The following is a 12,078-nucleotide window of genomic DNA, read 5'->3' as shown; positions in this document are numbered from 1 at the left end:
AAAGTCTAGCAGCTGGGGTCACCCTCCCCGTCAATCTTACCTGGAGAATCTCTTTAATCCCCAGCACTCTGGTTTCTGGAGGCTCGGAGGCCAGGAAGCCCCGTGACCTTTACTGTTTCTCCCAGAAGCCCTGTCATCCTGGGAGGGATGACGATGAGGGAGGTGGATTTTCCTGTTTGGTCGTGTGCGTTTATTGAGCTTCCCCCAGAGACGAGCGAGCCCGCTGTGGCACACTCACCGTGTTCCAGGTGCTTTCCGCGCGGCATCCAGCATCGGCCGCACCACGTCCCCAAGAGGGACCACTTTGTCCCCATCTGAGACGTGCACACAGGAAGCTCAGGAGAGCGGGAGCTTCGACTGTGCTCTGCTCACAGGGAACCGGGGGCCCCAGGATGGAGCCTGTGGCTGTTAACAGCCCCTCGTGGCCAAGCGCCGACGCTGAATGTCCCAGCCTGATGCTCTCCATATTGCTTTTCCCAGGACACCCTGGAGAGGACGCTGGGGCGGGTGCATGTGGCCAAAACGATGGAGTTCCTGAAGCTGCAGGTCCAGGAGGAGACCAAGTGCCGCCTGGCGGGCATCTCCCACAGCCTGGAGCTGCTGACCGTCGAGGGGAAGCTGTCCGGGCGGGAGAAGGAAGACCTGCTGACCCAGCAGCACAAGGCCTTCTGGGAGGAGGCGGAGGGCTTCAGCAGGGGTGAGTGAGCAGGCCAGGCTGGGCGCCTGGGACCCCGTGCTGTGCTGCGTGCCATGGGGGCCAGGGCTGGTGGTGGCACTTGCAGGCGTCAGGAGTAGCTCCCATGAGACTAGCACAGGCTGCCATCCCCAGTTACTTAACGTCTCTGAGCCTCGATTGTCCTCTCGTGAAGCAGAGGTAATAGGGCTGCCTTCTAGGGTCCAGTGTTGCCTGCTCTGTCGTCATCAGTGATTCGGGCTGACAGAGACCCCCCTGGAATACTCAGAGAACAAAGCCCAGAAGCCCCGCAGGAGTCTCAGGGCCTGGCTCAGCTGCAGGTGGATGAAGGTGGCTGGTGGTCAAGCACATGGGAACTGGGCATGATTATTTCCCACACGTGCTGCTGCTCCCGGTCTGGACCCTGGGAGTTGAGCAGGTTAGGGCTCAAGACATCAAGGGCACCCAGGACAGTCCAGCTCACACCACTGGTGGGACCCTCAGGAAGAAACTCAGGTCTTCCACCTGCAGGGCGGGTACCCCCCCTGAACCTCCTTGGACCCTCAGCAGGAGAGCTCCTCAGCACTGAGCCAAGGCTGTGTGTGCACCTGCGGCCTGAGTGGAAGCACAGCCGGGGCCTCTCCAGGTCAGGAAGTCTGTATGGCAGGGGATCTGTGTGCCTAACAAGGTCTCCAGCAGCTTCTGGGGACCTTGTAGGACCAGGGAGGCTCTGGGTGTCTTACCTGCTGGGGCGGCCGTAACAGGATGCCACGGACTGGGTGGCTTACACAACACACATTTGTTTCTCACGTTTCCGGAGGCTGGAAGTTTAAGATCAGTGTGCAGCCAGTTTGATTTCTGCTGTGGGCCTGTTGTCTGACTTGCAGACGGCTACCCTCTCACCATGTTTCACATGGCAGAGAGCAAGCTTTCTCACCTGAGTTCCTCTTTTTAGAAGGCACCAACCCTGTGTGATTAGGGCCCCATCCCTAGGATCTCATTTAACTTCATAGGCCCCACCTCCAAAGGCAGGCGCGTGAGGCTTAGGACTTCAGCTCATCACTCTGGGGGCACAGTCCAATCTCCAGCACCAGTTTCCACTGCAGCCATGGGCTTGATCCTTCTGCAATTGCTCTGTCCCCTCTGCTGTGCCTTCCCACTGCCCTTTGGAGAGCTGGCTCTCCAGACTGGGACTCAGGACTCCAACCAGGCTGTTCCACACATGTCTGTGTCACTGGGTGCTGTGGTTTCACGTGGTCACGTGTGACCACATGGAAACCTGTTGTGGCTGGGAGTTTGGATGGCATAGAGTCTGAATGCATCTGGCCTTGAAGTCACCACACGTGGTGGACAGGGCTTTACCAGTGGGAGGGAGTGGCCAGGCCGGGATGGTGAAGCAGCCCCCTAGGTGGGGCTCCTGTGAAATAGAACAAAACAGAGGAGACAAGGAGACAGTAATGGGTGGACGGAGGACCCTGGTCTCTCCTGGCTGCACTCTTTCCTTTGGTGCTAGAGGCTAAACAGATTCTCAGGTCAAGCCCTAGGAAGCTTGCCTGCACTGGGAAAAGTGCCCAAGGAAGTATGACATGTGGGGCAGTTGGGGGAGGCGAGATGCTGAAACCAGTGTCTCCAAGGGCTGCAGCCCCTTGTGACCCAGCCCTCACCTCCTCTCCAACCTCTTTGCCCAGCATCTCCTCCAAAACCCAAGTGAACAGAATCTGGCTGGGCTCTTCATTGTCTCCACTCTCAGGAGCCTTCTCTGGGGTCCCACGCTGCCTGTGTCTCCTCCCCCACCACCATCCCAGCCCTCATCAGCACAATTCCTTCTCCTTCCGCATTTCTTGTCTTCCCTGGACCATGAGCACCTTGAAAGCTAGGCTAGGTCCTGCTCACTGGTAGGCCCCAGTTCCCAGTGTTGTGCTTGGTGCGCCTCTGAGGCTGAGGGGCCTGGGTAGGCTGACAGGTTGTTTTTAGTGGCTCAGCGGGTAAAGAACCCTCCTGCAATGCAGGAGAGCTGGGTTCGATCCCCGGGTGGGGAAGATCCCCTGGAGAAGGGAACAGCTACCCACTCCAGTATTGTGGCCTGGAGAATTCCATGGACTGTGTAGTCCGTGGGGTCGCCAAAAGTCGGACACGACTGAGCGACTTTCACTTTCCTCTCGCCTCAAGTTTACCTTCCCCCACCGCAGGGGCCCTTGGCCTTGGTCCACCCACCTCCTCTTCTGCTGATATAACTTGCCCTGGTGGGTTTTGGATCTCGACTCCAGTCTGAAATGTCACTGTCTTCCTGCAGACTCAGGCCCTCTGTCCTGTGTCACCTGCCCCTCCCTGTGCCCCCTCCTCCCCTCCCCCATACACATATACTCTTTTCTCCAGGAAAATGCCCTTTTGTTTCTCTCCAGGTCAGGGTCAGGGTGAAAGCCTTGCATGTTGCTCTGAACCCTGGGCCGTGAATGAGCGAGGGATGGGTCCCTTAAAATGACAAGGGACTCTGAGGAGCTCCTAACACCAGCCTTTTGGAAGCACCTAAATGATAAAAATAAGAAATGAGCGTTTCTGACACTCCACGTGCTGGAAGAAGCAGCCAGTGGAGGTTTCGCCAGGCGAGCGACCTGCAATGTTCTTTGTTTTGTTTCAATTGCAGAGTTTGTCCAGCGAGGCAAAGACCTGGTCAAGGCTTCGCTGGTGCGCCAGGCGAGCGACCTGCAATGTTCTTTGTTTTGTTCCAATTGCAGAGTTTGTCCAGCGAGGCAAAGACCTGGTCAAGGCCTCGCTGGTGCGCCAGGCGGAGGAGATGGCAAGGCTTGCGCTGGCCCAGCAGGAGGAGCGGAGGAGCTTCCTGGCTGCGGGGCAGCTGACCGCCCACCCCGAGGAGTTCCTCCAGGTGACCTGCTCCCGACTCACGCCCAGGTCCACAGGCATAGCCATCCAGGGGAGCCACGGGGGCTGCTTAGTCCTTGTTACTGTGCTGGGGAAGCCAGAGGCTTTGGCATCCGGCAGACAGAAAGTCTCTCCTTGGATCCCATGTGTCAGTTCAGGACCTTAGCCAAGTGGCTTGAGCTCTGTATCCATAGCTTCCCCATCTATAAGCCAGTGATGCGAGCATCAGCGCCCTCACTGAGATGAGGGAAAGGCGGTGGGAGGGTCTGAGGAGACGGCATCTCACAAATGGTGCCGGACAAGGGCCCAGCCTACAACGGAAGTCACCAGGCAGTGTCCCCAGAGGGGACAGGCATGTCCGAAGGTGCAGGGCAGGCAATTACAGACAAGGATGGGGCCCCTCGGTGGGTCAGGTGACAAGTCAGAGGAGGGCCCTGCACATGGAGCTGAGCAGGAAGGACCAGAGAGGTGGGCAAGCTAGACAGAGCTCGTGGCCTGACTGGGAATAAAAGACAAGGGGACCCCCAGGAGGACAGGAAGCAAGATGTCACCCTGCTTAAAGGAAAACAGACAAACTGGTGCAGCACAGGCTGGAAGGACCAGGGCTTGGGGTCCTCGGAGGACAGAACTCTGCCTCATGGTGCCCTGTCGATGGGTGTGGAGGGAGGGGCTGTTAGTCTCTGGCTTGTCGCCCAAGGTCGTTAAGCATTTGGGTGCTGGGGCAGCAGGACCTGGGTTTGAACATTGCCTCTGCTGCGGTGTCTCACTGACCACTTGGCCTTCAACTTCCTCATCTGTGCATTAGAAATCATCACGCCTACCTAATGGGGTTGTTGGGACTCAACCAGACCAAGCTAGGGACAGCCATGGCCTGCCTATTTCTCTGCATGAGCATTTGCTTGTCTCTGCTCTGCCAAGGGGATGGCAGGACCGTATCAAGGTTCAGGCTCGGCCCAGAGCACAAACACTGGTCCTCCCTGGGGGCCAGCATGATAGTGTGGCTACCTCCCCCGCCCCTCAGTGAGAAGCCAGCAGAGGGACCCTCAAAGACGGAGGACAAGTCTTCTCATCCCTGGGTCCCTGGTCCAGTGCTCTTGCCCACCCGTAGAGCCTCCTCTGAGGGCCCATGCCTGGGGTTTCTTGGATTTGACATAAAGTGGGGTGAGGGCTGCTTCTGTCTTTGAGAAGGTCCATTTGAAATGAGAGTGAAAAGATAGGATCATACAGATCTCTGTTACTCTGGGATTGCCGGATCCTCCTGCCTAACGTCACATTGCTCAGGGGGAGTTCTGAATGTGGAGACGGTGATGCCTCAGCTCTGTAACCCAGGATCTCGGCCCAGGCTGGTGCACACTGATGCTCAGGAGACGTGGAGCCGAGAAGGGAAGGATTGAATGGACGCATGAGTGAATGAAAGAATAAGTGGACGAATGAATGAATGGATGGACCCACAAAGTGTTAGTTGCTCAGTCATGTCAGGCTCTTCACTGCCCATGGAATTCTCCAGGCAAGAGTAATGGAATGGGTTGCCATTTCTTTCTCCAGGACCCACAGAGCAACACATAACTGAATGAATAAATGGAGAAATGACAAATGAGTGAATGAACGAAGACATGAAGGAATGGGTGAATGAACGAAGAAATGAATCAGTGGGCGGATGCATGATGGACACAAAAGCACAGATAATTGAATGAATGAATGGGCGGCAAACAACCGAATAAACAGGGACTGATGAGTGAGCGTGGACTTTGGCCCCTTGCCCAGCCCCTCCCTCTCTGGCTTCTGGTCCTCCCTCTCAGCTCCCCTCCTGTTCTGCTCCCACGGAGACCAAAGGCTTCTGACTGCCAGGTCACCACTGCTGTTGCTCCCTGAACTTGGCTTGGATTGGCTTCCCATCTTCCCTTCAAGGACCCCTCCTTGTCCATCAAGACTCAACTTACGTGTCTCCCTCACAGGGACTCTTGCCCTTCTGCTGACCCCTACGAGGAGTCCACCCTCCGTACTTGGGCCCCAGGTGCCTCTCTGACTGTATTTGGAGCATCTGGTACATGACTCTCTGTCACTCTGTTGGGCTCCTCAAGGATGGGCCAGCACATGGTCAGAGGGGCCCGGCTGGCCACTGACCACCCTGATAGGGTTCGGGCTTTGCTGCATGGGCCTCCCAAGACCTGGATAGTGGTCCCCAGGAGCTGAAATCAGAAAATGATGTCTAGGGGTTGTGGTCAGGAGAGAGGGGTGACAGGGCAGGGAGGTGGTGGTGGGCACAGTGGCATCTTCTCCTGCTGGGTAGATGAACAAAAGTGCAGTCTCGTTTTCCTGGAAATAGGATTCGCTGGTCCCGGCCTCAGCCACAGTTCACAAGCCATGAAAATCATGTGACATTCCTGTGCCTCGGTTTCCTTGGGTATAAATCAAGGGTGAACATCCTTCCAACGTGCGAGGCAGGGTCATTCGGGGAGGTTGTTCAGGGGAAACAAATCAGCATCTCTCTGCAGATTCGGCCTCTGTTTTACTTGCAGGCATTTCATGACGTCCTGGAGATGCAGAGGCTGACGCGGGGTGACCTGGAGGAAGAGGAGGACGTCAGGGCCGCCCAGGCCGTGGCCGCGCTCTGCCAGGTACGTGGCCTCCAGGCAGAACTGGCCGAAAAACCTCAGCATCCGTGCATGCGTGAGAACCTCACGTCCTCGGGGGCCAGGGACCCCGAGACCCTCTGGGCAGAAACCAGGGAGGGCAGTTGTTGGTCCAGGTCACATCTGAGGCCCCTTCCATTTCTGAGATGTTCGGGACTCTCACCTCCAAGCGTTCCTAGAGGCAAGGGTCTTTAAAAGTCAGCTCATCCACGTTGAGAGTAGGCTGGCGTCTGTGGGTGTCGTGAGTGTGGAGCGGTGATGAGGAAGGAGGGTTAGGCTTGAAACAGAGGCCTGGGTTCGAGTGCCGGCACCATCTCTTTCTCCCTGGGCAACCTCATTTAGCTCTGGAACAAGGGCTGGCTCTAAGAAAACAGGAGAGAGCAGCCAAGCCCTCCAAAGTCAGAGGGTCTCCGGGATACGATGATGACTGAGACAGACAGAGACCCTGCCCCAGGCAGGACCCAGAGCTGCTGGGAAGGTGGAAATGTGGCCCCAGTCAGGAAAGAAGGTGACATGTGCCGCATTGGTGGGGAGCGCCCCAGGGAAGGTCCACCTGGATCCAGAGGGCCTGAGTCTGCATCCTGGCTCTCCTCCCTCCCCACAGTGCAACCTCCAGAACATTACTTGGCCTCTCTATGTCTCAGTTTCCCTATCTGTGAAATGGGGCCAGTGATGCCCTTCTTCACGATGCTGTTGTGAGCACTGAATGTGCATGAGAACAGACAGTAGTTGGCACCCGGGACATGCCCAATCCAAGTTCACTGCCCTTACAACATCCCTGCTAATGGATGCAGAGAGGAGGGGTGAGAGACGCCGGGGATGGGGGGATGAAGGTGAGTTCAAAGATGGCCATCCACAGGTGATGCCTGAGACAGGCTTTGAAGTGGGAGACAGGCTCCAAGTGGACCAGGAGTCAGCAGGCAGCCCAGTCAGAACACGAGGAAGGGGAGAGAGCACAGCCTCCGTCATGATGGCAGCTGTGTGGGGTTCAGTGGCATCTGTATGAGTTTGCAGAGGCTGCCACAGCAAAGTGCCCCAGCCTGGCCCTTAAATACCCAACATTTATTTTCTTGTTGTTCTAGAGGCTAGAAGTCCAAGATCAAGGAGTCATCAGGGTTGAATTCCAGTGAGCCCTCTCTTTCTGGCTTGGAGACGGCCACCTTCCCACTGTGCCCTCACTGGCAGAGAAACCTCAGGTGTCTCCTTCTCTTACAAGGACACCAGTCCCATCAGATTCGGACCCCACCCTATGACCTCACTTTACTTTCACTATCTCCTCCAAGGCTGTATCTCCAAATATAGTCAGAATAGGGGTTAGGGCTTTAGTATATGAATTTTGGAGGGATGTAATTCCATCCATAACAGTGAACTTCAAATTTCATGTCCAGCGGGAACCTCAGAATGTGAACTAATGTGGAAGCAGGGGGGCTTTGCAGATGTGATTAGTGGAGAAGAGATCATTCTCGGTTAGCGTGGGCCTTAAATCTGATGACTGGTGTCCTTACGAGATGGTCATCGTGAGGACGCAGACACATAGGAAGGCAGCCGTGAGAAGACACAGGCCGAGACTGGGGTGATGCGACCACAAGCCAAGGAACACCTGGCGCCTCCAGAAGTTGGAAGGGACAGGTGGGATCCCCCTAGAGCCTCTGGAAGAAGCTGACACCTTGATTTCTGACTTCTGGCCTCTGTATCTGTGAGACAATAGACTTCTGTTGTCTGGGTGCTTTGTATCAGCAACCCCAGGACCCTGATGGCAGAGCCAGTTTTGCTCAGGGCCAGCCCCTGTCGTAAGTGCTTTCTGAGTTTTGCATCATTTCATCCTCATGAGACTCTTGTGAGGCAGAAACTGCATTTTCCTTCCTTTACAGATGAGGCGTCAGGAAGGGTCTTCTTGAGAAAACAGCCAGGTGGGATTCAATTTGTCAAAGCCCAAGATTCCCAGGCGAGAAAGGAACACCACCATCCCCAAGGGAGTCAGGACTTAAGTCCCTGGGCTGGGAGTGAGGATACTGCATTCTAGTCCCCCTCTGGGTCCTCACATACTGCTTGACTGTGAGTTGGTTACAAAACCTCTCTGAGCTGGCTCAACCATCTCTCTCAGGTCCCACAGCCAGCCTGCTAGAGTGAGATGGGACTTAAAGTAAGTCTTTCCAACTTCAGTGCTCTTGTGCTCACCATGACCCATGCTGGTGAGCGTGGGCTGTGACTACAGCAGTGAAGGCAAGTTTCTGAACCCAGACTGGCCTATGGGCCAGTCCCATTCTAGCCACTGACCAGCTATGCAATTGGAAGCAGGTTATCTCACTTTTGTCTCAGTTTCCTGCATGTTAATAACATCCAGATGCACAGCAGAGTTTGAGGACCACTGCTTTGGTGGGGAAGGGGTGAGAGTCAGATGGGCTATGACTCTGATGATGTCCAGGACCCCTGTGCCCATCTGCGCTCTCGTCCAGCAGGAGTTAGTGTCCAGCAGGCTGTCACTCCCTCCCTTGAGCTGGGATTAGAATCTAAAGTCTTGGTCGACTCAGTGTCACTTTCCTCCTCCTCGAAGCCAGAAGAAAGCACCCGGTCACTGCTGTGAAGAGGAAATACACATACCAGTGCCTGGCAAGTCTCAGTGGGTGGCCACAAGTACAGCATTGTCTATTAATAAAGATCCGTTGATGATGCTGATGTGACCACAGCCTCATCCCTCCAGCAATATCCTTAGGATGCTGCACATTTGGCTTTACCATGGCTGGTTGAGCTGCTGGCCCGTTACAGTCTGGTCAAGGAGGTAAAGACACCCTTGTTTCAAACATGAGGAGAGGCCAGCAGGTGTGAGCAAGGGGCAGTCCCTGCTGGAGTTGTGTCTCAGGAGGAGGCACTTAGAAATACCTTGTGTTAGGAGAGGTTGGGGGCAAGGTGAAGGGGTGTTGGCAGTTCTGTGCAGGTGCTTTTGAAAGGCCTGAAATGGCCAGAAGCCTGTGCCAGCTTCTCCCCCAGAGTCAGTGAAGAGATGTTTCCTATTATTCATGTTGTCATTTCACATCAGTTCAGTTCAGTCACTCAGTCGTGTCCTACTCTTTGCATCCCTTTGGACTGCAGCACGTCAGGCTTCCCTGTCCATCACCAACTCCTGGAGTTTACTTGAACTCATGTGCATTGAGTCAGTGATGTCATCCAACCATCTCATCCTCTGTTGTCCCCTTCTCCTCCCACCTTCAATCTTTCCCAGCAACAGAGTCTTTTCAAATGAGTCAGCTCTTGGAATCAGGTGGCCAATGTGTTGGAGCTTCAGCTTCAACATCACTCCTTCCAATAAGCACCCAGGACTGATCTCCTTTAGGATGGACTGGTTGGATCTCCTTGCAGTCCAAGGGACTCTCAAGAGTCTTCTCCAACACCACAGTTCAAAAGCATCACTTCTTCGGCACTCAGTCATTTCACATAGAGCCCTCTTGTTCCATATGTGCGTGTGTGCTGAGTCACTTCAGTCGTGTCTGACTCTTTGTGGCCCCATGGACTGTAGCCTGCCAGGCTCCTCTGTCCGTGGAATTCTCCAGGCAAGAATACTGGAGTGGGTTGCCATGCCCTCCTCCAGGGGATCTTCCTGACTCAGGAGCTGGGCCTGCATCTCTTATATCTCCTGCATTGGCAGGCAGGTTCTTTATCGCTACACCATCTGGGAAGTCCCCTGGTTCCAGGCAACTTTGGTTAAGTTTACATCCCTTAAATGTGGAGCTCATTGCCTTGGGTATTGGGAACTGCTTTACCTGGTATTTCCGAAAGAATGAGGTTGAAATCCTCTGGTGTAGTGGAAAGAAGCCAATTGGAAGACTGGAATGCTGGCGAGGACGTTCCTGGGTGGGCGACGTTGAGCAAGGAGAGCTTAACCTCGGAGCCCTTTTCCTTATCTGGGAGGTGGAGACAGAAACCCTGTTGGCCTTTGTGGCAGCGCAGAGTGCATGGGGGCAGGGGACAGGGGGCAGGGGGCAGGGCTGCGGGCCTGCACGTGGCTGGTGCTCAGTTAACACCTCCCCTTCTGCTCAGTCCCTGAGCGTGTTGAGCAGGAGGCCCTGAGCCCAGGGGTGGTGAGCCCGACTCTGGATCCAGGGCCCGGTGAGAGTGTGGCTTCCTCACCAACCAGCTGTAAGCTTGAGAGCTTGTTAGTTCATTTGTTCAGTGAATATGATTAAGCACTGCTTTGTGCAACCCACAGTCTCAGCACTAGGGCCTCAATAGTGAACCAAAGAAAATTTCAACTTTATTTTTGTGAAGTTTGAGGGGCACGTGTGGGGTTCCAGCAGGGAGGCCAGTGTGGCAGCCATGGGGCAGGGGGAAACAGGGATGGGCTGAGGTCAGAGCCTCGTCTCAGAGGGCCTTGCAGTCCATCCGAAGACATTTGCATTGCCTTCTTTTACATATATATATATATTTTTAACATTTATATATTTATTTATTTATTATTTATTTATTTATTTATCTATTTGACTGTACCAGTTATAGCATGCGGGATCTTTGATCTTTCTTGTGGCATCATGGATCATGAGTTGCGGCATGCAGGATCTAGTTCTCTGACCAGGGATCAAACCCACGCCCCCTGCATTGGAAGCTCAGTGTCTTAGCTACTGCATCACCAGGAAAGTCCCTGCATTGACTTCAGAGTAAGAAGGGAAGTTTCAAGCCTGTTTTGAGTAGAGAAGTGACTTGCCTTGTGTTTCCCAAGGATCCTTTGGTTTCTGTGTAGAGGACGGACTGTAGGGGGCAAAAGTGGAAGCAGGGATCCCTGGGGAGGCTCTGCAGGGCTCCAGATAAGAGATGCTGGGGGTCTGGGCTTAGATGACGCTGATGGAGGTGGTGAGAAGGCATGGGATGGGGGTCTATTTTGATGGTCAACATCTGGGTCTCCTCTTCAAGTGAGGATAATAAATTTTATTCCTATGGCTATTCAGAAGTTTGAAAAAGTCCACATGTGCAAAGCAATAGACAGAAATGTGTGTGGCATACAGTGAGCACTTAGAAATCTGTCATCATGAGCCTGGTTATTATCACTCACCATCTGGAAGGGTGTGTCCGCACCGGTCACACTCACGAGGTAACTTGCCTTGCAGTCTGCTGGCTCTTTCCCAGACCTGGTCACATGGAGACATAATCCCCCCTTTCTTTGGACACTGATCAAGACAGTGTAGGCACGGTGACTGCGAGATGAATTTGATCACCACCTAACGGTGCTCAGGCTGCAGAGAAAAGTGCATTTTTCTAACTTCCCACTGTCTCTTGGCCTCTTAAACAAACAGTAAATTTTCGGCTTGACTGAGATGGATGCCTGTAAATTACACGTCTTCCTGATAATGACAGGCACTGAGTTTGCCACTGTCGCTTCGCAGGGTGCCCCAGAGACCTGCTGATTTGTTTATTTATTTCTCACTGTCCTCCCCACGCTGTCTCCTGAAGAGCTCCTGGGTATGTAGGATAACAGCCCTGCCAAGGTCAGCTCCCACAGCTTCAGATTCTCACAGGAAGTTAGGGCAAAGAAGAGAGGAGAAAAAGTGAAACTCTGTCTTTGAAGAAAGCAGAAATAATAATGACAGGCACTCGTGACGTGTTTGGGAGTAGTCCCTGTAAGGTACGGAGTTAGAGTAGGCGAGGTTCAGAAAAAGGATGAGACCAGCACTTTACAGGAACAGATCACCTTTAATGAGGTGAGAAGGGGCAGTAGTCAGATTATCGAGCTGCTGCACTTATCTAAGAAAAGAGTAAGTATATATGTATGTAGAAAGCTACTGTCTTAAAGGGGCTTGTTCTTCTCCAAGGTTTCTGGGAGTAGTTATCTCTTAAACGGCTGGGGCAAGGAGTTCTGGAGATTGGCCAGAGGCTGGGCCGGCTTGGAGCTGGGCGAAATCAACC

The 12,078-nt window shown here is 54.0% G+C and overlaps 1 protein-coding gene across 7 annotated transcripts in view; it reads left to right on the top strand.

Annotated features, from left to right (window-relative positions):
- EVC (EvC ciliary complex subunit 1) overlaps nucleotides 1-12,078 on the top strand; it is a 104,935-nt gene that overhangs the window by 43,169 nt on the left and 49,688 nt on the right. For all 7 annotated transcript variants that reach the window (XR_009494752.1, XM_005208179.5, XM_059887350.1 and 4 more), the window contains 3 exon segments: nucleotides 481-697; nucleotides 3,409-3,557; nucleotides 6,073-6,171. Coding sequence is in view for 6 of the 7 variants with exons in the window: in XM_005208179.5 (XP_005208236.2) it covers nucleotides 481-697; nucleotides 3,409-3,557; nucleotides 6,073-6,171 (465 nt within the window). In the remaining variant the exon portion in view is untranslated.

This window comes from Bos taurus, chromosome 6 (assembly GCF_002263795.3).
Source record: "Bos taurus isolate L1 Dominette 01449 registration number 42190680 breed Hereford chromosome 6, ARS-UCD2.0, whole genome shotgun sequence".
NCBI classification, from domain to species: Eukaryota; Metazoa; Chordata; class Mammalia; order Artiodactyla; family Bovidae; genus Bos; species Bos taurus.
The sequence above is the reverse complement of the archived record's forward strand: the minus strand, read 5'-3'. Positions and strand labels throughout refer to the sequence as shown.